At 52.0% G+C, this 22,837-nt stretch overlaps 1 protein-coding gene across 3 annotated transcripts; it reads left to right on the top strand.

Moving 5' to 3' along the window:
* The first annotated feature begins 54 nt into the window (after positions 1-54).
* FRMD8 (FERM domain containing 8) lies at positions 55-19,380 on the top strand. Of its 3 annotated transcripts, XM_034775065.1 has the most exons (11): positions 55-133; positions 947-1,031; positions 1,982-2,149; positions 5,771-5,872; positions 6,343-6,401; positions 8,026-8,192; positions 10,401-10,619; positions 10,996-11,119; positions 11,512-11,658; positions 12,061-12,259; positions 12,850-19,380. In XM_034775065.1, exons 1-11 carry the CDS (start codon positions 128-130, stop codon positions 12,969-12,971), a joined length of 1,398 nt encoding a protein of 465 aa, XP_034630956.1. In that variant the 5' UTR covers positions 55-127; the 3' UTR covers positions 12,972-19,380. The 3 variants fall into 3 exon arrangements, with proteins under 3 accessions (XP_034630956.1, XP_034630957.1, XP_034630955.1); XM_034775066.1 differs by lacking the exon at positions 5,771-5,872; XM_034775064.1 differs by lacking the exon at positions 55-133 and having other exon boundaries at positions 929-1,031.
* Positions 19,381-22,837: the final 3,457 nt, after the last annotated feature.

The raw sequence follows: 22,837 nt of genomic DNA, 5'->3' as shown, positions 1-22,837 counted from the left end.
CGCGGGCGGGGATTGGGCGGGACATCCCTCCCTCCAGCTTCCGGGGCTCGCCGCCCGCGCTGCTTCCAGCTGCACAGAGCCAGGCAGGCAGCGGGAGAGATTCGGGCGGGCGGCGAGCGACGGCGCCATGGAGGTGAGAGGGGGGGTTGAGAGGAGGTCCCCTGGGGCTTTCCGGGGGTCTGGGCTCCCCTCCACCCAAGGGATTCTCCAGGCTTCCCGCTCTGGGGCCCAGCACCCCCTCCCCACCGAGGAGACTCTGCCCCCCGCGCTCCGAGGCCCCTCCCTACCAGTGCCCCACACTCCCTCCAACCCAAGAACCCAATGTTCTCCCCCCTGCTCTGGTGCCCCGCACCCCTCTCACACTCGAGACCCTCTGCCCCGTCCCCACAGGGGATCCTCTGCCCCCCTGCTGTGGGGACCTGCACCACTCCTCCTTGAGCCGGCTCCCCCTATGGCCCAGCACCCCCTCTTCCAAAGGGCCATCTGTGACCTCGCCACCCATCTAGAGGGCTCCCAACCTTGGGGGGCCATGCAGAACCCCAGGATCTCCCGATTCCTCCCCCACAAGGCCCTGGGATATCCCTGGCTTCCCCCCAGGGGGCTCCCCGCCTCCCCCCATCCACTATCTTCCCCCCACCCAAGGGTCTCCCAGTGCTATTAAGATACCTAACTAGTGGGCCCTTACACTTCTACTTGGAGGCTCCTATCCCCCTACTTGTGTCCAGCGTTGCCCTCCTCCCCACCAGCCCAGGTTCCCTGGTGCTTGGCTTCCATCTATGCCCTCCTCGAAGCCCCTGCTCTCGCCCACTGGGGTGTTTACCCCAGTGTGTCTCCCCTCCTGCCCCGAAAAACCCTCTCTATCTGGGGGTGCCTGTCTGGGGATGTCTCTGTTGGTGACAACCCCCATCATGGTCTGAAACCCCCCCCCATGTTTGTGTGTCTGCAGATGGAAGGAGCAGATGGGGCTGCAGTCCCCCCCAGCTTGGCCGATTGCTCCCATCGAAGCAGCATCTCTTCCATGTGTGCCCGATGTAGGTGATATTTGGAAGGCAGGTGGTGTCTCTTAGAGGAGAGTGGGTTGTCTGGTGGTTTCGGGTCAGGGATTGGGAACTAGGACCCCTGGGTTCTTTTCCTAGCTCTGGGAGGGGAATGGGCTCCTGAGTGGGGGTGGGGGGTAGAGAGGCAAGACTCTTGGGTTCTGTCCCAAACTCCAGGACTGGCTTTACTAGAGTGTCTCACACTTCGTAGCTTGTGTAGGATGAACTCATTACACACCCCGGGCTCCTTACGTCTCTCCATTTCCACATCACCCCTTCCCCCCAGCTCCCTGTATGCCATGCCCCCATTCTCCTCTACTTCAGGAACTCCCTGCAACCCCATTCCCTTTTTCCCCCCATGTCAGGGGCTGTATATGGCCCCCCCATTTCTCCCTTTCCAGTTTTTGTGACTTTTTTTCACCAAGTTCTATAGGGGGCTGCCTAGAATATTACTGGAATTAGACAGAGTTGAGTATAAAGGTTGATGTAAGCCAACTCTTGGGCCTCCGTTGAGTCAGCTGTGTCATGGCTACAGCAGGTCAGGAGTTTTTCCACGCATTGTTTGTCACCCAAAGATTCAACTTTGCCAAAACCAAAACTGTTCATGAAACAGGGTCAGTTTTGACAAATCTCCGAGCTCAAAAACTTTTTGGGAAAATAAACAATTTTGCGGTTAACAGGCTGTGTTGTCTTTTTTGAACCAGAGAGTTCTGGGGGTTTGAGTCAAAATGATGTGTTGTTTGGAAATTTTAGCAAATATAGATTTAAAAAGATCGAAATTGAAATACATCAAAACTGATCTGGACTGAAATTTTTTTCAACTCTTCGGTTTGTGAAAATGTTCATGTTTTTGACTTTTTATCTTAGTTTGGGAAGAAAAATTTTTTGGGGTATCAAAAACTTTCATGAAACAGGAAAACTGTGACCCTCTGCTCTCCTCTTAGCGCTGGATGTCCTGGTATATCTGATTGATGATACTGCGGTGCAGCTGAGTGTGGACAATCTGATGTCTGTCACTGTTCATGAGCTACATCGCATCGTCCGGGAAGCCCTGCAGCTTCCTGAGTGTGCCATGGAAGTCTTCGCTCTGTGGCTCATCTCTCCCTTGCTTGGTAAGGTGCTTGGTACATTGTCAGGATCTCTTATGCTACACCCTCTCCTATCACCCAGGGGGGCCTGTGCACAGCCTCCGCTACTGTTGCATTACCCAAGACTTTGCAAGTCTCATCACCCACTTTTACAGGGGAAACTTAGGCACAGAGAAGGGAAGGGATTGGTCTGAGGTCATGTGGAGAAATGGGCTGAGGTAAACAGGATGAAGTTTAACAAAGACAAATGCAAAGTGCTCCACTTAGGAAGGAAAAATCAATTTCACACATACAGAATGGGAAAAGACTGTCTAGGAAGGAGTACGGCAGAAAGGGATCTAGGGGTTATAGTGGACCACAAGCTAAATATGAGTCAACAGTGTGATGCTGTTGCAAAAAAAGCAAACATGATTCTGGGATGCATTAACAGGTGTGTTGTGAGCAAGACACGAGAAGTCATTCTTCCGCTCTACTCTGCTCTGGTTAGGCCTCAGCTGGAGTATTGTGTCCAGTTCTGGGCGCCGCATTTTAAAAAAGATGTGGAGAAATTGGAAAGGGTCCAAAGAAGAGCAACAAGAATGATTAAAGGTCTTGAGAACATGACCTATGAAGGAAGGCTGAAAGAACTGGGTTTGTTTAGTTTGGAAAAGAGAAGACTGAGAGGGGACATGATAGCAGTTTTCAGGTATCTAAAAGGGTGTCATAAGGAGGAGGGAGAGAACTTGTTCACCTTAGCCTCTAAGGATAGAACCAGAAACAATGGGTTTAAACTGCAGCAAGGGAGGTCTAGGTTGGACATTAGGAAAAAGTTCCTAACTGTCAGGGTGGTTAAACACTGGAACAAATTGCCTAGGGAGGTTGTGGAATCTCCGTCTCTGGAGATATTTAAGAGTAGGTTAGATAAATGTCTATCAGGGATGGTCTAGACAGTATTTGGTCCTGCCATGCGGGCAGGGGACTGGACTCGATGACCTCTCGAGGTCCCTTCCAGTCCTAGAATCTATGAATCTATGTGTAGAGTCATTGGTGGAGCTGGCAATGGAACCCAGGGGTCCTGACTCCCAGTCCCCTCCACTCTAACCATTAGGCCACTCCTCCCCTCCCAGAGCGGGGAATGGAACGCAGCAATCTGGTTCCCAGCTCTGAGCACTAAGCCACAGTCCCCCCTATTGCTAGGGATAGAACCCAGGAGTCCTGACTCCTGGTCCTATGCTGAAATCATTAGCCTGTCCTGTCTTTCCACTGACAAAGTATTTATCTGCTTCTCACTTCGCATTGTCTATTCTGGATGTGGTAAATGGTTGCTGTTTGATTTCAGGTAGGTTGGAAATATGTCCCTTGGCTGTTGTGTGACTCAGCCATTGTTTGTTAAAATAAATAAGGAATGAGGAAACTTCCTGTATCCATCCACCTGTGTTCCTAAATAGAGGTTCTGAAATGCTTTCTGTTCTAAACAGCCTCAGCGCCTCACCCCGGAGGTGGCTGCATCTCTGTGTTGAGCGAGGGAACCCTGTATAAACATCACCCCAGAGGTGGCTGCATTTCAACTGTTGTCAAAGCAAATGCTCTGTTTGTAATAAAGTGCTTTTGGAATCTGGCTATTGTTTATACAGAGGTCCCTCAGTGGGTACTGCGGTACGGCTACTCCTAGAGTGAGCGTATGATGTTACACTGATTTACTGTGATGAACGCTAGTAACATTCCCTCTCTTGCACACTTCCTGGACAATCATTTGCTTTAAGTGCAACCAGGAACCCTGTGCAAAAGTCCTTCAACTGGCTCTGCCCTGTGGTGCCTGAGCCTCCAGCCGGAGGGGTGTTAGCAGGAAGTGTTGAATGGCAGGCAGTGGGTTAATCTGGGGCTGTTGATCCTGAGTCTTCCCAGCTGGGAGCATGTCGGGAGCAGAACGGAAACTTCCAAGGAACATCCAGGCAAAATGAATCATTTCATGGCACGGTTCCAGCTAGCTTGGCTGATGTCTTTGTCACCTGACTTGCATCTGTTCCCTTATCTCCCATCAGCTTCCCATCCCTAGCACATCACTGCTGTAACCTGTCAGATGTTCCTTGCTTACTCTCTCAGACCTCCCCCAATCTCCCCAGCCTGCTGGTTTTCATTGACCCTCTCCCAGTAATGTCTGACTGTCTTCAAAACTTAGCATCTCGGGCTTTTTAACAGATGCAACCAGTATTGCTGGGTTTGATTCCCTCCAGTGTGAAAGGAGACTGGGAGTCAGGGCTCCCATCGGTTCTATCCCCAGCTCTGGGAGGGGCGTGGGGTCTAGTGGGTTAGAGCACAGAGCCTGGAAGCCAGCGTTACTATGAGTACAAGGTGTTGCATCTGTCATTAGGGCTCAGTCTCTGTCCAGGTGCCTAGATGCTATGACTAAGACTATGTTTTAGTCACAGATATTTTTAGTAAAAGTCATGGACAGGTCATGAGCAGTAAAAAAAAAATTCATGGCCCGTGACTTGTACTATATACCCCTGACTAAAACTTGGGCCATGGGTGCTCGGGAGGGGTGGGATGGGGAGTTGGGGGGAGAGGGCCACGGGTGCTCGGGGTGGGGGGAAGGGGAGGGTGCTTGGGGCAGGAACTCCACTGGTGCTGGGGGGGAGGGTTGGCAGGGCTGGCAGGTTCCTTACCTGGTTCCGTGCAGCTCCCCAGAAGCAGCCAGCATGTCCCTGCAGGTCCTATGGGGGGGAAAGCCAGGGGGTCTCTGCGCTGGCTCTGCAGCTCCCACTGGCCAGGAACCGAAGCCAATGGGAGCTGCAGGGGCAATGCCTGCAGGCAGGGGCAACGCACAGAGCCTCCTGGCCCCTCCGCCTAAGAGGTGCAGGGACCTGTCGGCCGCTTCCAGTCCTCCCCACCCCTCCCACAGCCTGACAGACACACAGCCTTAGCTATGCCAACAGGTGTGCTATAAAGAACTGCAGGAAGTGGAATATGCTTCAAATCAATGAGTTTTTGGGGTGTGGTTTTCCATCTGCCAGGCTCCGTTGCCACCTGTGCTTCTGCTGCCCTCGGTTAGCAGCACCGCCTCCCCCTGTGGCATCTCAACCTGCTGTGTGAATGGCCTTTGCATCTCCTCCCCCTGTGGCATCTCAACCTGCTGTGTGAATGGCCTTTGCATCTCCTGCTTGGGACTCCGATGGTCAGGAGCACAGCTGTTACCCCTCCTCTGCACCCTCCCCCTGGTCTGTGGGGACAGAGGGAGCATTCACAAAGCGGCGGGCGGGGGGGGAGATGAGTTCTCCCATCCCACCCCACCTGCTGACTGTCCCTGGGCCCTGGCAGTGATGATTTTAGCAGGCCAGGAGGGCTGGTCTTTTATTTCTATTATAGTAGTGCCTAGAGGACCCAGGTGACAACAGGGCCTCTTTATGGGGTGTGCATTATTGGTAGCATGACGGTAGTTCCTAGCGGTCTCAACCAAGATTGGGGCCCCATTCTGGGGTGATTCTGTCCTGACGGCAGGGAGGAGAGTGGGGTGCAGTGGGGGCTGGGAGCCAGGACTCCGGGGTTCCACAGTAGTATTAATACCAACTTTGGGCTGTAGCTGGGTTCCCTGGACAATTGACTCTGGGTCTGGCTCCTGGGCTGTAGGGCTGATGCTCTGTTAGAGACTCTCTCTTTCTGTCTTAGAGGTGCAGCTGAAGCCGAAGCACCAGCCATACAAGCTGTGCCGCCAGTGGCAGGAGCTGCTCTTGCGTTTCACTGATTGCCAGGAGGATGAGATCATGCAGGGTGCGTGTGCGAAGCTTCCTCGCTCCTTTCTGGCCTGCTGACACCCCCGCCTCGACCTTGGAATGCCCTCCTCCAATTGCTGAGCTCATACTGCCTGGCTTAGTTGTACGGGGGGTGAGGGGGTGTATGCCAGTGGCTAGAGCTGGGTGTGTGTGAAAAGAGCCAGGATTCCTAGGGGGATGTAGTCAAGTGGTTGAAAGCTTTGGGAGTTAGGAATCATAGGTTCTAGTCCCAGCTGGGGAAGGGGAGGCATCTAGTGGGTTAGAGCAGGGAGTGGCAGTCAGGACTCTGGGTTTCTTGGGGAAGGGGAGGGAGTCTAGTGGGGTTGGTAGCTGGGATTCTAGGGTTCTCTTCCCAGCTCTGACCTGTGTATCCGGCCTGGCTGGCTCCCCAGTTTCCAGGAGGCAGTGGTAAAGCAGACTCTTTTGGACCACGTACATGTCTTTACTGGGGTCTCTTTTGTCTCCCAGATGAGCCTTCCCTGCAGTTCAGAAGGAACGTGTTTTTCCCGAAAAGAAGGGAGCTGCAGGTGAGCACGGGGGCTCCTATCTGAGTCTCCTCTGTTGGTGTCACTCACCTCTATGACTGTGTGGCAAGGCCTTTAGCATATTGATCAACTTCTTATTGTTTAGCCTCTGATTATCTGGGGAGTTAAGAGCCTAACCCACTGCAAGCCCACAAGAGATGGGGTCCTCGGGAAATCCCAGCCTTGTCATTCGCAATTTCTGTTGCAGTAGCTCTGCACGGGTGTCCCCTCCCTGGCAGCCCAGATTGTGGCCCCTGTTGTGCCAGGCACCGCACAGACTATCCCCCACCCAAGGTGAGGGCCACATCATGTGGGGCACTGCATGGGTACATGCTGAGAGACAGTCCTAGAGAGATGGGGGATTATTTTTGCTGTTATACAAATGAGGAAACTGAGGCACAGAGAGGGGAAGTGACTTGCCCAAGATCACACGGGGGAGTCAGTGGCAGAGCCAGGAATAGAACCCAGGTGTCCTGCATACCAATGCCAGGCCCTAAGACCATTCCTCCTACAAAAACATCTGTTCTGTCTCTAGGCTTTTGTAAAATCTTGCTATGACCAACACGGTGTTCTGGACTTTGTGTCAAGCTGTCAAATCAGTCCCTCTGCCTCCTGCTCTGGTTCCTTAGGCATCATCTACAGCGGGAAAGTCACATTGGTTAACCACAGATTTGAATTCTCACTGGTTCCAGCTCCTCTGGAGATGTTATAAATTCAGTTTAATTTAACTCTGTTCCCGGTGCCATGCAGCGAGAGATTTAAGCAGCTCAGTCTGTTCATTTTACTACAAAACAGATTGAGAGAGGATCTGTTAGTATGGGATATCTTCATGGGGAGAAAACCCCACATACCAAAAGGATAGAACTAGTTGGGAATTCGTCAACAAAATGATTTTTGTTTGGAAAATGTCAGCTTGTGGAAACCAAACTCTGCAGAAACCTCTTTTGACACATGTAGCAGGGAAAACTTCTCCAGGCCCGGGAGAGCCACCAAGAGAGAGGCGGGGCAGTAGTGCAATGGTTAGGACGCTTTCCTAGGATGTGAGAAACCCAGGTTCAAGTCCTTGCTCTGCCAGATTTAGATTGGGAGCAGGGTGTTAAATGTGGGTCCCCCACATCCTGCACGAGTGCTTCTATCCTATGGGGGGGCATGAGAAATTTTGAAAAGTTTCAGTTTCGTTCTCCCATTGGAACAAAAACAAATGTTGAAACTTCAAATTTTTCCATGCAATGGAATTGCTTCCCAGCCAGCTCTGCTACAGGACTCTTAACCTAGCAGAGAGAGGTAGAAGAGGAACCGAAGGGTGGAAGTTGAAGCCAGACATGTTCCAATTAGAAATAAGGCACCAGTTTTTAACAGTGCAGGTGATTAACCACGGCAACAAATTCTCAAGGGGAGTGGCGGAGTCGCCATCTTTGAAGCTGGAAGAGCTTGATCGGGGACTGGGCTCAATACAGGGGTAGCTGGATGGAATGTAATGGCCTGTGTCAGACGGAAGACAAGACTAGATGATCGACTGAGCCCTTTTGGCCTTAAAATTAACCACCCAGGCAGATCCAGCTTGAGCCAGAGGTGGAACTGGAGCCACCCTCTGGCCTTAGCTTTGATCACACCCTTTGACCCGCAGATTGAAAACGAGGCTGTCCTGCGGCTGCTCTACGAAGAGGCCAAGTTCAACATCCTGGAGGGACGCTACCCGTGTGACGTGGAGGACTGCGAGCAGCTGGGGGCCCTGGTCTGCAGGCTGCAGCTGGGGCCCTACGACCAGGATCAGCATACGGCCTGTGCCTTGAAGTAAGGGGAGGGAGGGAGGCATTGTCTAGAGCAGGGGCATCAGTCATCTGGAGGATCAGCCTTTTAACTTTGGGCTGGAGTATAAACTCAGGGCTATGTACTCCCCTTGGATGCCCAGTAGATCTCCCATTGGTGTTGGTTTGTCCCTGGGAGCAAGGGGAGAGCAGTCTTCATGCAGTTACTGGGGGCTGTACGCTTGATAGCTTGCATAGGCCAAGCGCATTGCACAGGGGCTCCGTACATCCCTCCACAGTTCCCTATGTGCCACTCTCCATCTCAGGGGCACCCTCTCAGAAAAACCCTTTCCCCCATGCTAGGGGTTCTGGATGCCACGCAGTCTCCCTACCCCCATATCAGGGTCTCCCATTCTCCTCCCTGTGCCAGGGGTTGTGTGCATGCTCCTATCCTCTTCCCCATCCCCTCCCCCCTTATTCTTTCCGTCTGGGCAATTAGTCATTCGGGGTGTCAACGTGTTACTCTTGGGAGGATGAGCAGAGAGAAGCAGGGGTGGTGGTATGCTGGAGGCGTTAATAGAGCCATCAACTAATTGTTTGATTTATGCACAAGTGCTTGACACTGGCTGTGTGAATCAAATGATAAAGGCTGTATGTGTCCTCCATATTTTCCCCTTGTGGTTTTCTCCCCAAATCCATTGGGTTCTGGCCATAGATGCCTAGAACATTTCCTGAAATTTTGGCAACGATCAGATGCAGCAGTCAAAAACTATTGTTACGTCTATACAGAGAAATGCCATTCAGTTGAGTGTAGAGGCTTTGCAAGCTGTGCCGGCTACGCTTCTGTTCCTGCATCCAAAGCTGTAGGCTGATCATTGCTTTCCCACTTTGGTTCTTCATTCTCCCATCTTCCTTTCTCTTTCTCTCCTTGTTTCTTCTCTCCCTTCCCTACAACAGTTGCTCCCCACCTCCTCTCCCTTTCCATCTCCTAAAATGATCAGCCATGGAATAGTCTGACACTTGTCATCTTAGAGCTCGACCTGCAGTGAGATTAATGTGTGTCATGGGGAGTGGACCCCTTAGAGTATCATTAGAGACTCAGGTGTGTCAGTTACATTCAGGGCAGTTTTCCCTCCCCCACCCAAAGCAATTGGTTCAGGCTCTCTGCAGACTCAGGCAGGCCTCACTGTGTTGCTTGCACTCAGGGCATTCCCCCCAATCCATCTCTGAGCTATTGTGTCGTGCTCTTCGCAGACTCAGGCAGGCACTGTGATATCAGTCACACTCCGGTGACATGGGGAAGCTTGAGTTTTTGTACCATTTGAATGTTATGCAAGCCACAAATACATCATACAGGCCACGCTTGGTCTGCAGGCTGTATGTTTGACATCCTTAATCTAGTTGAGTTTACTTCCCTCCCAGAACTGGGAATGGATCCCAGGAATCCTGGCTCCTGGCCCCCTGTTGCTCTAACCACTGGACCCCACTCCTTTCCTGGAGCTGGGAATAGAACTGAGGAGCACCATCTCCTAGTCCCACTGCTGAATGTGCTTTCCTGTGCTTGGAGTGATGCTAGCGAATGAAGATGAGGCAGGTTTCCCCCACTCTGTGCAGCTGGACACTCCTGGTAGGGGGTCTGCTGATCCCACGCAGCTCACTCGCTCCCAAAGAATGCAAGATTGGCTGGGATCCTGAGCCAGGATAATGGCTCATTGTCCCACCCAGCAATGCTCTGTCTGTGGGGCAGCTTATCTGGGCTTGCTTGTGAACAATGGTGCTATTCAGTGGGGTGGTGCTTGTAGCTGTGCAACACCCACCTCTCCTGGAGAGTCTAGTCGCAGCTGTTTAAAATGTGCCCTCCACCGGCCTGTCTGTGCAGAACGGAGATGATGCCAGAGATGTACTCGTAAATCTTCTGTAAGCTGTGATGCTTCTGATCCTGACCGTGGCAGAGCTTGGACTAGAACCCAGGAGTCCTGGCTCCCTTCCCCTCCTTCCTCCCCTCTAACCACCAGACCGGTGGTACCCACACAAGTTACAATCTCAGAGCGGGAGCTGGAGAGGAGGGGGGATGGTTAACCGGATCAGGAGGCTCTCTTAATGGGGGAGGGTGGAATCTCAGTAAAGAGGGTTGGGGGGGAGGGAGGTGTCATAGCCTTGGAGTGGAGGAGCTGAAGGGGAGGGAGCTGTCCTAGCCTAGGGGCTATGGGGGAGCTGCTGCCCCCCTATTCTGAGAGCTGTGCTGTCCCTGCAGGGAGAAGCTGGAGGCCTTCCTGCCCGCTCACCTGTGCCGGCGGGGGCACAGCCTGCTGACGGCGCTCTGGAAGCGGGGGGCCAAGCAGCCGGCCTACGAGCAGGGGCTGCTCCAGGCCTACCAAGCAGTGCGGGAGGAGGCAGCCTGCGAGGAGCCTGAGGCTCTGCGCCAGCACTACCAGGCCTATCTGCAGAGGTGCCACCAGCTGCCATACTATGGGTGAGTCTGGGCACTTGGCAGCTGAATAACCTGGTAACTTCTGCACCTGTCAGTATGGGGAGGAGAGTGGGGGGGAAGTGGTGTTCAGCAATCCCAATCCGGCAATCCCACCATCTCCCCCGTTCGCGGTCTGCCCTCAGGCAGTGGCCTAGTTGTGCAAGAACCATTTCCTGGCCGGAGCATGACAAGATCTCACAATAGCACCTGTATCTTTGCTATCTGTGAGTCGGAGGACATGGGGGAGGAATATGGTGCCCAGGGGGACAAACCCCCAAGCCTTCCCAGTTCTGTTAGTGAGTGCTTGTGCAATCCGAGCACTTCCCCGTGCGAGGCCTACCTGCCCTGGTGCAATGGGTGTGTGTCTCTCTCTCTCCAGTTGTGCTTTCTTCTATGGGGAGATAGACAAGCCAGCCCAGGGCTTCCTGCACCGGGGAGGACGCAAGGCAGTGTCGGTCGCCATCAGCCTGGAGGGTGTGTACGTCATGGATAGCAAGGAGAAGGTAACGCTGCTCAGGGGATCTCCAGTGGCGGGGGGTGCATGAGAGCTGTGCACAGGGACATGGCTGTGGGATCCCCCATATCCCACAGCGCCTCCTAGTGCTGCCCAGTTCCTCCCTGGACCGCCCAGAGCCCCCTAGTGCCGCTCCCCACACACTCTAGCGCCTCCTAATACTGCCCATGTGTGTGCTGTTTTCCACCCTGCTGAGCCATCCAGTCCCCCTGCTATGGGGCCGGATCACAGCCAGTGCCCCCTAGAAGGGAAAGACCCCATGTCCCATTCTCCCCCCCCCCCCCCCTCCCCCCCCCCCACCCCGCAAGCTCTGGAGCTGGATTATAGCTGGCACTCCCTGGGAGAGAAGGGTCCCATGCTCCATCCCTGTTTCTATGGCAGCACGTCTTGCTGGGCCTGCGGTTCCAGGAACTCTCCTGGGACCACACGTACCCCGATGAGGAGGAGGAGCACATCCTCTGGCTGGAGTTCGATGGGGAAAACGAAGGGACCCTGGTCAACAAGCTGCTGAAGGTTTACTCCAAGCAGGTGACTGGGATCTCTGGGGTGTTTTCGGTCTCTGGGCCCCATCCAGCATCTGCCTGCCCCACGGAAGCTGCCAGCGAGCAGCAGAGGGTATAGTCAGTGCTCAGAGCAATGCTCCCGTCACAGCACTGGCCATTTTCCCCTACTGGAGCCTGGATTTGTTTCACAGGCCAAAAAATAGCCACCGGCCTGGGAACAGGCTCTTCTTGGGGCTGGGTTAGAGGGGGAAGTCTCCAGGTCCCATTCCCTGAGCCAGCCAATTCCTCCTGCATTGGGCCCGATCAGACTTGGAGCCCCTATAGAGGAACGGCCTCCTGTCCCATTCCCCACCTCCCTGAGCCCACCAGCCCCCGCTGCGCCCTAGTGGGGAAGACCCAGCTGACCGACAACCCCTTCTCCCTGCAGGCAGAGCTGATGAGTGGCCTTATCGAGTACTGCCTGGAGCTGAACGCAGCAGCGGAGGCATCGGCCCTGGAGAACAGCACCCTCCAGAGCCCCACACTGCCACCTCTGGCCAGCAAGCAGCGCCCCAAGCTGAGACGGCAGAACAGCGTGGTCTGCAGCCGGATCCAGCACCTCGCCACTATAGACTACATTGAGGATGGTAAGGGGGTGGGAGGTTCATCCTGGGGTGCTGCACCCAGCTTGTAGCCACAACTGGGCCTGCCCTGCCCTCTACCAGTCCTCTGGAACCTCCTGTGTCTCTCGCTCGAGTCACCCCTGGTGGAGTCTCATAGCTCCATTATTACCCCCAGCATTACCAGGGGGACCAAATTGGTGGGTGAGTCAGTGGCAGAGCCTGGGATAGAACCCAGGGGTCCCAGCCCCCACTACTGTAATCCACTAGACTCAACTTCCTTCCCAGAGCCAGGGATAGAACCTAGGAGTCCTGACGCCCGTTCCTCTGCTCTAACCACTAGACCCTACTTCCCTCCGGAGCCAGTGAGAGAACCCAGGCATCCTGGCTCCCAGCTTCCCCCGCCCCTTCCCCCAGTATGGATAGAACCCACAAAACCTGCCTTAAGCGCTGCTGTGACTCTCAGGAGCTGTGTCTCGGGGGAAGCAGTCATTTTGTTAGCCATTTTCAGCTCCCACCATTAAGCTGTGGCCCTGTGGAGTCCAGTGAGTGAATCTAGGGCTGACTTGTGCCTGTATCTCTCCTCCCCACCCTCTTACCCGCTCCCTGGACTCCAGGTAAAGAGATCAAGCGTGTGAAACCCAAGCGGACGGCCTCCTTCTTCACCCGCCAGTTCTCTCATGGCCCTACCTCCTACTCAGCTGTGCAGGCTCCAGCGGAGAGCCTGGAACAGGGCTGAGTGCCGTCTTCGCCGGTGCACAGGGAGCAATGGACCGATCCATCTTGGGGCATGCCCTGTGCCCAGCACGCGGGCTCTCCTCTGAGCTAGGATGCCTAGGTGCCTCTCTAAGTTATTCTGTGTTAATTTATACCAGTGGGATCCCAGCTTGCTGCATCGAAAGTCCTGTCTGTTCTCTCTTCTGCAGCCATTCCAGCCTGAGCCCTCGGGTGCCTGGGCTCCTCTGGTTATGTTGCTTTGAGTGTTCACTGCAGCTGGGCAGTGACACCCCCTCCCTCCCTCCCCTGGGTGGTGGAAGCCTCCCGGTGTGGTTCTACTGTATCCGTGCTGGCATGCCGCCGTTGATTTCAGTTGGCACCGATGTACATGAGGGAAAGAGCAGCCATGCCACCTCGCTGAGCCAGTATTGCTCTGAGATCATCTTGCCCACCCCTCCGCGCTCCTAGGCCTCTGAGAGCTGCCCTGATGGAGAGCGCGCTCTGCATCGTTCCTGCCCCAGAGCTCTGAGTCTCTCCTCCGGGGTGAAGTGTCCCGTCAGCACAGGCTTCACGGAGTGCAGGGCCAGAACCTGCCTGCATCTGCCCAGCAGTTCAGCACGTCAGGGTCCTGCAGCACCTCGCTTGTCCTGAGTGGGGAACTCTCCTGTCTCTGAATGTCGCCTCCCCTTGAGGGGAGGGATTTGTCCGGTCTCCTGCGCAGGGCGGGAAGGGCTGCGCAGCGTTGGTTCATTCCACATCTGATAGAATGTTGAGGTGTCTTGGCCATATCCCCTGGTGGGTCGTTCCATTTTCAAACCTGTGTGGGAGTCGGATGGGGAAGGGGGATAGTGATTCTGACATAACCCCGCCTGCGTTTCTGGGTGAACTGATTGCGTAGCAGCTTTAAGACCTTTTGCAATTCAGCTCGGGGAGTCTGATTTCAAAGCTGGCCTCGCCTCTGGTCCATGGCTAATTCAGTCCAGGAGAGGTAATCACGAAGTGTTCAGTGAAGTGAAGCGGGGAAGATTGCTTTGCTGCTGATGCTTCACTGAGAAACGGGCCTCCTGGGCCTATCAGCTCAGGACATCTCACCGGCCCTAAAAATCCCTTCTTGGCTTCTGCATCTACTTCCTGCCCCAGGAACTTAGCCTGCTTTTTGGAGGAGTTTGTATGTATCGCCCTTTCTGTTGATGGGATATTTTTCTCGATGGCTGGACAAGTGAGTTGCTGGTGCAGGAAATGGGTGACTCCCCCACATGAAGCCTTGTTCAGCTGTGAAGGAGACACACTGGGGTATTAACACAAAGGCTCAGTAATTGACTGCAGCAGGTTTCCTCACTGGATGTACAGCTGTTGGAAGGAACAGGCTCCTTGCCTTTCTGAGGCTGCTGGTTGGTCTATTTCAAGTTGGGTGTGGTGACATATGCCGGGTTCCAAACAGCTTTGCCTTTCCATTCAGTTCAGAGAGGCTGTTTTGAACAACTCAGCCTGTGTCTGTGGTTTGGACTTGAGCCAAAGGGGTTTAGATACACCAGCCCTGTTAACTTTAACAAGAGCTGTGCATCTAAATCTCTTGCTTCATTTTTGAAAATCTTAGCCTTAAAACCCCAGCACTGCATACTTTCCTGTAGGTGCTTTATTTCCCTAATGGGGAAGAGCTCTAGTGGGTGCTTATTAAATGACTGTGTTGCTTGTTAACCTCCCTCCCCCTTTTTAAATCTGCACTGTGCAATCTAAGGTAGGTAGAGACCTCCTTTTATTATGGGAAAAAAACTTTTAGGGTGGGATATTTAAAGGGACAGAGGGGATTTAGTCTCTGAACTCCTGTTGAATTTCACTGGGAATTGGGTGCTGATTGGAAACCCTAGCCTTGCTTACTGCAGTGCTGCTTGGAGAGTGGGAAGCAAGCTGAGAGTATGAAAGTGGAATAAGTCAATTTCCCCATCTAGACAACCCCTTGGTGGCTGGCAGTGGCTTTGTGTGCGTGGGCAATCTGGGGGAGGAGGGACATCACCCAGGGGTATTGAGAATCTTAAGCTACACAGACCTGCCAGCTACACACCTCAGCTGCACAAGCACAGCACATGCTGCTGGGCTCCCCAGTCTCCATCATGCACGTCACCTTGGAAATCTCGCTCCTACGGCAGCGAGGGTTTTCCAGGGATTGTACCACAACAGTTCGCTTGTTGCCTGCTCAGCACATCGCACCAGGGAATCAGATGTTCCTGCTCGTGGACTGAGCCTGGGTGGCAGTTCATTCCCCTGCGTTGCCTAGAGAGGGTAAACGGCCATGAGCTACAGATCTAAACTGCTTATCCTGTGTTAGCTGCACTTGTGCCAAAAAAGCTTTGCCTTCTTCCCCCGGGGGTTGGCAGCTGAGCCCATGGTGCGGTCGGGGTGAGGCTGGCATTTTGAGCTCAGTGTCTTAGATTTCCAAAGGGTTTCAGGCAGCAACTCCCATTGATTCCCCTGCACTCCTTTGGGAAAAACACTAGTCCCCATCTGTTGGCTTTGAGCACTTGTCGATGCCAATCCAGCATCCAAACTGATCAGCAATCAGACTGCTTTTGGAGGGGGGGATTGTCAGTGCCTAAGGGGTTGAAGTGTTCATCTCAGGTTTCCCTTGGGAATTTCCAGGTGGTCTTGTCCTCAGTTCCTTTGGGCCCTCCTGGCATTGCAGTGTCGCTAAGCGCTGATGTTGCTGATCCAGTGGCAGCAGGAGTGGGAGGCGTAGGCAGACTTTCCTCTGGGGCAGAGTTTGTTCACAGATCGTAAGGTAGAAAGATGGAGTTTTTCTGTGTGTTACCAAGTGGCTTGGCTGGTTTCAGAACCTGTTTGACAGCAAAAGTGTAAGGTTGGGGGGAGATCCAGTTTGGGGAAGGGAAAAAATTAGGCTCCAATTATTTTTAGGGTTGGCTGGAAAAGCTGCAGCACTTAGAAGCAGGCCAGCTGCTTTGCCAGGGCTGGCTGCATTTGCACCCAAATGGCATGCAAAGCTTTGGCTCTTGTCAGGGACTGCCTGCATGTTGGGAGGGCTGGACTGGTGCTGACGGAGGCGTTGATGCAGCAGGCTTTTCGATACGGCACGATGGACGCACCAGTGGGTTAGCTGGGCCCAACTAACAACTTGTCTAACTTCCCTCTGGCTTTATAGCATGTGCAGTCCCATGATTAGTGTATTTCTGGAGCGTGTGCCATTGCCTTAGTGTGAGGTCAGTCAATGACTCTAGGGGTTCTCCAGCTAGGGCTTGGATCCAAGTGTTGGGCTCTGTCCTTCTCATCTCTGTGGGAAAGGTGGTCTGCTATGGGGACTTCATAAATGATTTCGCTCCAGCCTTAGGTTCATCTGGGTCCTGGTCTGATTTCTAGCTCTGCCAGCCAGTGCTCTGGCTCCAGCCGTTCTCCCAGTATGATGGCACTGCCCCTTCTGCTTCCAAGCCATGTTTGTGATCAGCTCTGTTTTTCCCCAGTGTTGTTCTGACCCAGTTAGCATCTTGCGCTCACTTTGCACTAACAGGCGCCAGAGCACAAAGGTGCAGGACAGCGGTGAATCTCGTTCCAAGTGCTGAATGGAGCGGAGGTGGGGGTTGCTAGTGATTTGAATAAAAATAAAAAATGGTGCAAAAAAATACAGGGCATGATCCTGTTTCAAACTGGGGGTGGGGCTTAGAACTTTCCCTGGGGTACCTAGCAATTTCTCACTGTACTGCAGAGTCAACATGTTAATGTGAGCATTGAAGTGGTACACCACAGAAAGTGTACCAATTTCATAGGGGTAAAAGAAAAGCATGCTGGTTAGAGGTGATAGCCACGTTCTCTGGGCAGAACTCTGATACCCATATGCAAAGGCTGGGCTCTGTCTTGTGCTATGGGACTGAAGCACAAGGCTTTGTGAGACAGACATGAATTCTTGCAGATTTGGAGTGGAGCACAGGGGGGATAGTTTTTCTCCTGCAGTGTCTGAGGTCTGGGAAGTGGATGCAGGACGGAGCTGGGTGTGCAGAAGGAGACGTGGAGGAACTGCTGCAGCTGTGAATGAGCCACAGGTCAGCTAAACACGAGGGCTCTGGATTTCAGTAGTGAGTTTGGGGGAAGTCCAACCTGAGACTCCTCCAATGGGACTGGATTTTCAAAGGGCAGGTGCTCAGCAATTCCTGCAAATCAGGCCCCTTTTAAGGGTAGCCAAAAGTTGAAGCACCCAAAATCCTTATTCACTGTTGAAAACTCTTGGCTGAGGATCATTCATGTTAAACCTGAGACACCCAGTGTCTGAACCCTGAATACTCTGAGCTGTTATGTCAGTAGAAGGCACCTTGAAGCATCTTGTCTCTTTAATGCCGCAAAAGCCTTCAAAGCAGACAAAATGCCTACGTTCTGCATCTGATACGAGGTTCACTGCAGTGCCAAGTGGGTGTGAAACACTGCTGGGTCCTTGCATGCACTCGGGTAAAATTGCTACATGAGGCTGATGGAACCAGGCCCAAAGTATTCAGGGTTCCAGTCCCCCTCTGCGATTGGATTCCAGCTGAGTTGGCGCTTTGGCCAGTGCCTGTTTTGTGATCAGCTTTGGGGACTGCCATGGGGGCTGTTTAAAAACGCTGAGCTTGGCCTTCATTCTGCACTTCCCGTTCAGCTTGTGGTTAGCAGGTTGGGAGGGGCCACGGGAGAAAATAGTTTGCCTCTTAGCCATTTGCAACTGCTAGTGCTTGCATAACTGGATTCCTCCTTTTACTAGGTCATATGTCACATCCTTCTGAAAATGATCCCACAGTTCTTGTTGCAAACAATAGGAAGACTTTTTAAAAGCCCCTGGGTGATTTTGGAGCACAAATCACTCAGAATTGCCTGATACTTGTGCTCCTAAACACCAGGCCATGCGTCAAAATTCCCCCCTTAATGATTAAAATTGGGCAAAATGTTTTTGGGGTTTTTTGTTTTTTTGTTTTGTTTTTTTTTTAACCCGTTTTATATTTTTCTCTCTTAAGGGCAGTTAGTTATAAGTCAGTTTCACACTGAGGTTTTCATACTCTAGCACAATGGCTGCAATGTTTTGGGTTTGCAAGATTTTTTTTTTTTTTTTTAAATAATGTAAACACTGCTGTTGGTTTGAGGTTTGGCTAAAAACGCAGGAGGGGGTGTTTTTTAACTACACTTGGGCAACCTCTGGACCCACTTCCTCTCATTTTTGGAAGGCAAAGGGCTACTGTTTTGGTTCACAGATGCAAATAATGACCTCTAGTACTTTACAGATGATCATCTGGTGTGTCTTCCTCCTCCCCTTCCCCCGGTATATTTCACAACAGCTGCAAGAAGACAGCTTTGTACTCTGACGCACTTGTCCAGATCTTCACTGAAGCTGTGCTGTTTACAGCACCTGGAATCACTGTGTTGATTTAGACCAGCTGATGTTCTGGCCCATTATCAACATAAAACTCCATATTATTAACATAGGTTTTAAAAAACCTACAACACTAACTAGTTGCCACATGGAGAATTTGGAAGAGCCACTATGTTTTTCACAATTGATCCTGTGTCTCACTTTTGCATTTACCATTAAAGTTAAACTGGTCGGTTTCCCTTTTGGGCATCAGTTCACTTTCTCCTTCTGATGCAGTTGTACTGTATTTGAGTCTCTGAATGCCATTTAAATCCAAATAACTTTGTCACTGACTTGTTTTATTTAAAAATTCCAAAAAATGTCTATTCACGCCAGGCTCTGTAAACCTTCCCCTTTGTTTTGTATAGAGTGAATTTTGGGTTCTGTGCATAAGTGTTCCTTTCATTCCAGCCTTCTTCTATGTTTAATTCTAGAAGTCTGTGGAGTGAGATACATATTTTTCATTCTTGGCAAGATTACGTCATGTTTTTCTGGTGCCATGATGCCTTTCGAGATAAAATTGCCAACATGTGTCTTAAACCACAATCAGTACAGCTGGGTCTAAGATCAGTATATGCCCAGCACTTTGTAAATGTGTCTTTAAACGCAGTGCCATGGAAGGAAATTGACTGAAATGTATTCTCTCTGGTAGCCAGTAAGCAAATCATTCTAATGTTACCTGGAGGAGTTGTCCTTTCCAGGCTGAATTCTGCCCTCAGAGATCCGAGTTTGTAATGGAGAATCAAGCCAATAATCATTATACACATCTGTCTGAACTGTATCATTCTGTTTTGAGCTCATTGTATCTTGTATCTGGAAGTGTTAATTCGTGTGTGTGTGTGTGTGTGTGTTTGAATTCCCCTGAACTGGAAATATGTCATACCTATCTATGATATGCAACACAAAATGGCCTTCTCTTTTTACTGATTTCTGTGTGGATTTCATTTTTACAAAAAAAAATTGTGTACATACTAATATTTTTCTTTTGTATGCTACAGATCACTCTTATAATAAAGAGGTTGTTTTCAACAAATAAGGTGCTAATTTGAGATCTGCTTATAAAAGGTATTATCTAAGAAGCCAGGTGTTAAGATGGGCAATGTTCATTACAGCATGTGATTGAGGAAGGGAGGAGAGAGCTTGTTTTCAAAGTTACCCCATTTCGACGTGGGGAAGCAGCAGCAGTCGACTCACCAAAGTGAAGACACCACGGTGAGTAGGTCTAAGTACGTCGATTTCAGCAATGTTATTCACAGAGCTGAAGTTGTGTAACTTGGATCGATCCTCCTATCCCGTGTAGACCAGGCCTTAGTATCCTACCTGTTAGAGGGCTTTCTCTCCACTCTCCCACTTCCCTGGTTCTTGTCACACAGACAGCAAGCAGCAAAAGACCAGAAGTCCAAAGTGCAGACAATGCGATGTTTATTGGGGTTAACTTACAGCAAGTATGATTCCAATTTCCCTACCTACTTCCTGTTTGACCCCCGTTTATATAGTAATATTCTCAGCTATACCTTAACCAATCATTTTACTGAAATTTATCTAACCAGTCCTAACATATTGTAATATAATTCTCTAACCAACTATATCCCACTACCCTAATTAACTTACAACTAGCAAAATTAATTATACAGCAGACAGAAACAATTAGAGAACCAGACAGATTAACAATAGAAAAGTGGGGGACTTAAAGATAAAACAATACAGAAATGAGGGTTTCACAACCATCGATACGTGATTTCTTGCCAGACAGGATGCTGTCAATCTAAGTTTTTTCTTTAACCATCTTAAGATCTGTTTGTTTATCTGGTGGTGATGGGCAGTATCAGGACAGGATCATAACAGCCCAATAGCACCTTATTTCAATGTGACTGGTTTGGGATGTGAGGCTGTGATCGTTCGCTTCCCAGTTTATGGCTGCCCCTGCTGCATAGCCACAGGCCTTAGCCTGAGAACCAGGCCACAGATTATCCTAGTGAGAGAAGGCCTGTACACAGGCGGACTGTGATTTTGATTCTTTGTTTTATACCTCTATAACTAGCTAAGTGATAAAAATACACCTAAGTTCTTAAAGTATAGGCCTTTACAGGCAGGCCTACATATCTATATTCTAACACTCCATAGTCTTAGTCACTCCAGATCAACTTGTCTCCTTTGGAGTCAAGAGGTGGTTGTTAACTCCTGAGCAATTCAGAGTCCGAAGGTAGAGATGTTTCAGTGAGGAGGAGGAATGTGGGAAGATGGTAGTTGCTAGACTGCATCAAAGCACTGGTGCATTTATTTCAGTACCCACATGCTAAGGGGAGGGGGGGCAGTGCCAGCTGGGTCATGGGAAAGTGCAAGAATCCAGGTGGTATGTATTTACAGGATAACTTCCCCACTATTTAGGTAGTGGCTGGTTTATGCCCTGAAGAATGAAGGTTTATGTCCCTTCCAAAATTCCTATACACACACACACACACACATATATATATATAAAATTAATGTTCTAATTCTGAATGTTCTTATACATAGAAATGTTCAGTCCTTGGCATGTCACTGCAATACCATGGATGAAGGTGAACAAAGGGTTAGCAGGAGTTGGAAAGCTCATTTAGCCCACCTAGTTGCACCTGTCCTGGAGGGTGGGTCATTCCTAATTAATGGGGAGGGGATAGGTGATGGTTTAAACAGGAATTGTAGAGCAGAAGGGGCCTGGAGGGAGAAACAACAGTCACTGTCTGCAGTAGGGAGTGAAGAGATCTGTAGGGAACTGGAAGGATCTTGGAGGGTGAGGAGAAAGGCTTGGAAGGAAGAAGACCAGGGAGGTGGCAGCAAGAGGTCTAATGGGGTGACCCTGGACTGCCTGCGTAAGAGGACTGTTGGGCCCTTACTGAAACTTAGTGGGCTTTTTGGCTGGCTCTCTCCCAATACTAAAAGAAAGGGGAAGGGCTGATGGGAAATTAAGACCTTGAGACCAACACTCCAGGTCAGCCTGACTGACGGGCAGGCTAATGAGGGAGACAGGAGCATGGGGTCCCCGTACTCCCTGTGAGCTGGATCTGCCTGGCCAGAGGGGCCAAGCTAAGGAGAGAGCAGCAGCCAGAGCTGGAGCAGCCCAGGGAGCAGATCCATGCTGGGAGCAGAGCCGGAGCAGCAAGAGCCAGAACCAGGGGCCAGAGGAGCAGCCCAGGGAGCTGCACTGGAGGCAGAGCAGCAGTAGAGCTGGGGTGGGAGCAGTCTGGACACAAATATGGTGAGCAGCTGGGGAGAGCAAGGGGGACTCTGGGCAGCGGGCCCAGCGCAGGGAGATGCTCCCAACCAGGAGGTCTTGCAGGCTGGACTAGGAGGGGGGTTTGACAGGGGGAAGAAGGGCCCTGCCACCTGGCGCCTGAGGATGCCACCAGAGCAAGTGTCCAACCCGCTGCACCCCGCACACAGCCAGGGCCTGGGCAGGGGCCTGGGACAGGTGAGGGACAGATTGTGAATGTTCCAGAGACGCCTGGTTGTGGTGTCCCTGTGCCACGGGGGGGGGGAGGGGTTTTCCTTTCACCTTTCCCATTTATTTTTTTTAATTGGTTGCTGTTTACTAAATTGTATTTGCTTTGAACTGTATGTAATGATCAGTGGGTCAGGGCAGTAGCATAGCTAGCGGGGTGCAGGGGAAGCAGCCGCTTCCCCTCAGCACATGTTTCATAAGCGGCGCCTTTCCAAAACCGGCAGAGGAGTGAGGGGGGGTGCAGGCTGGCGGCGCAGCCGGCAGCCATGGGGGGGCGGCGGGCGCGGTCGGAGGAGCGAGAGGGGGGCGCAGCATGCAGCCGGCAACCGCGGCCGGAGGAGCGAGGGGGGGGCGCAGGCTGGTGGCCTGCAGCTGTGGCCAGCAGCCATGGGGGGTGGTGGGCGCGGCCAAGGAGCAGGGGGGCGCAGCATGGCAACCGGCAGCCGCAGCCGGAGGAGCAAGGGGGGGGATCATGGGAGTGGCATGGCAGGGCTGGAGGAGCCATGGGGGGGAGGGGCAGTGTGGCCGGAGGAGGAGCCAAGGGGGCGTGACCAGAGGAGGAGCCCGGGGGGGTGCCTTTTTTATGTTTGCTCCCCCTCCTCCTAGAAGCTGGCTACGCCACTGAGTCAGGGAAGTGTCCAGTGCAGAGAGATCACCCTGGAGTGGGGACACCCTAGACCCTGCCCTAAGTGACCACAACAAGGTTGGGGGTCAAGTCCCCAGGAATCCTGGGCCCAGCCTTGTCGGGGTTATGAGGAGTCTGCCACACAGGAGTGTGGAAGGGGAGCCCACCCATCAGGGGCTCGAGGTCAGGCAGGCCACTGGGGGAGCAGGAGCGAGGACTCAGATCCTTTTGCTAGCTAATTCCACCAGGGTAGTGTATAAGCCAGGAAAGTTCTCCATAATAGCGGGATCCATCCCCTGCTTCCCTGTCCTAGGTCCCTGGCACTGGACTGGAACCTAGTGTTTGGTGGGCCCTCTACACTGATAAGGTGGTGTGAGGGCCCTGAAACAGGGATATGGATAATTGGAA

The sequence above is a fragment of the Trachemys scripta genome, chromosome 7, assembly GCF_013100865.1.
Source record: "Trachemys scripta elegans isolate TJP31775 chromosome 7, CAS_Tse_1.0, whole genome shotgun sequence".
Taxonomy (NCBI): Eukaryota; Metazoa; Chordata; order Testudines; family Emydidae; genus Trachemys; species Trachemys scripta.
This window is presented reverse-complemented; position numbering and strand designations above follow the sequence as displayed.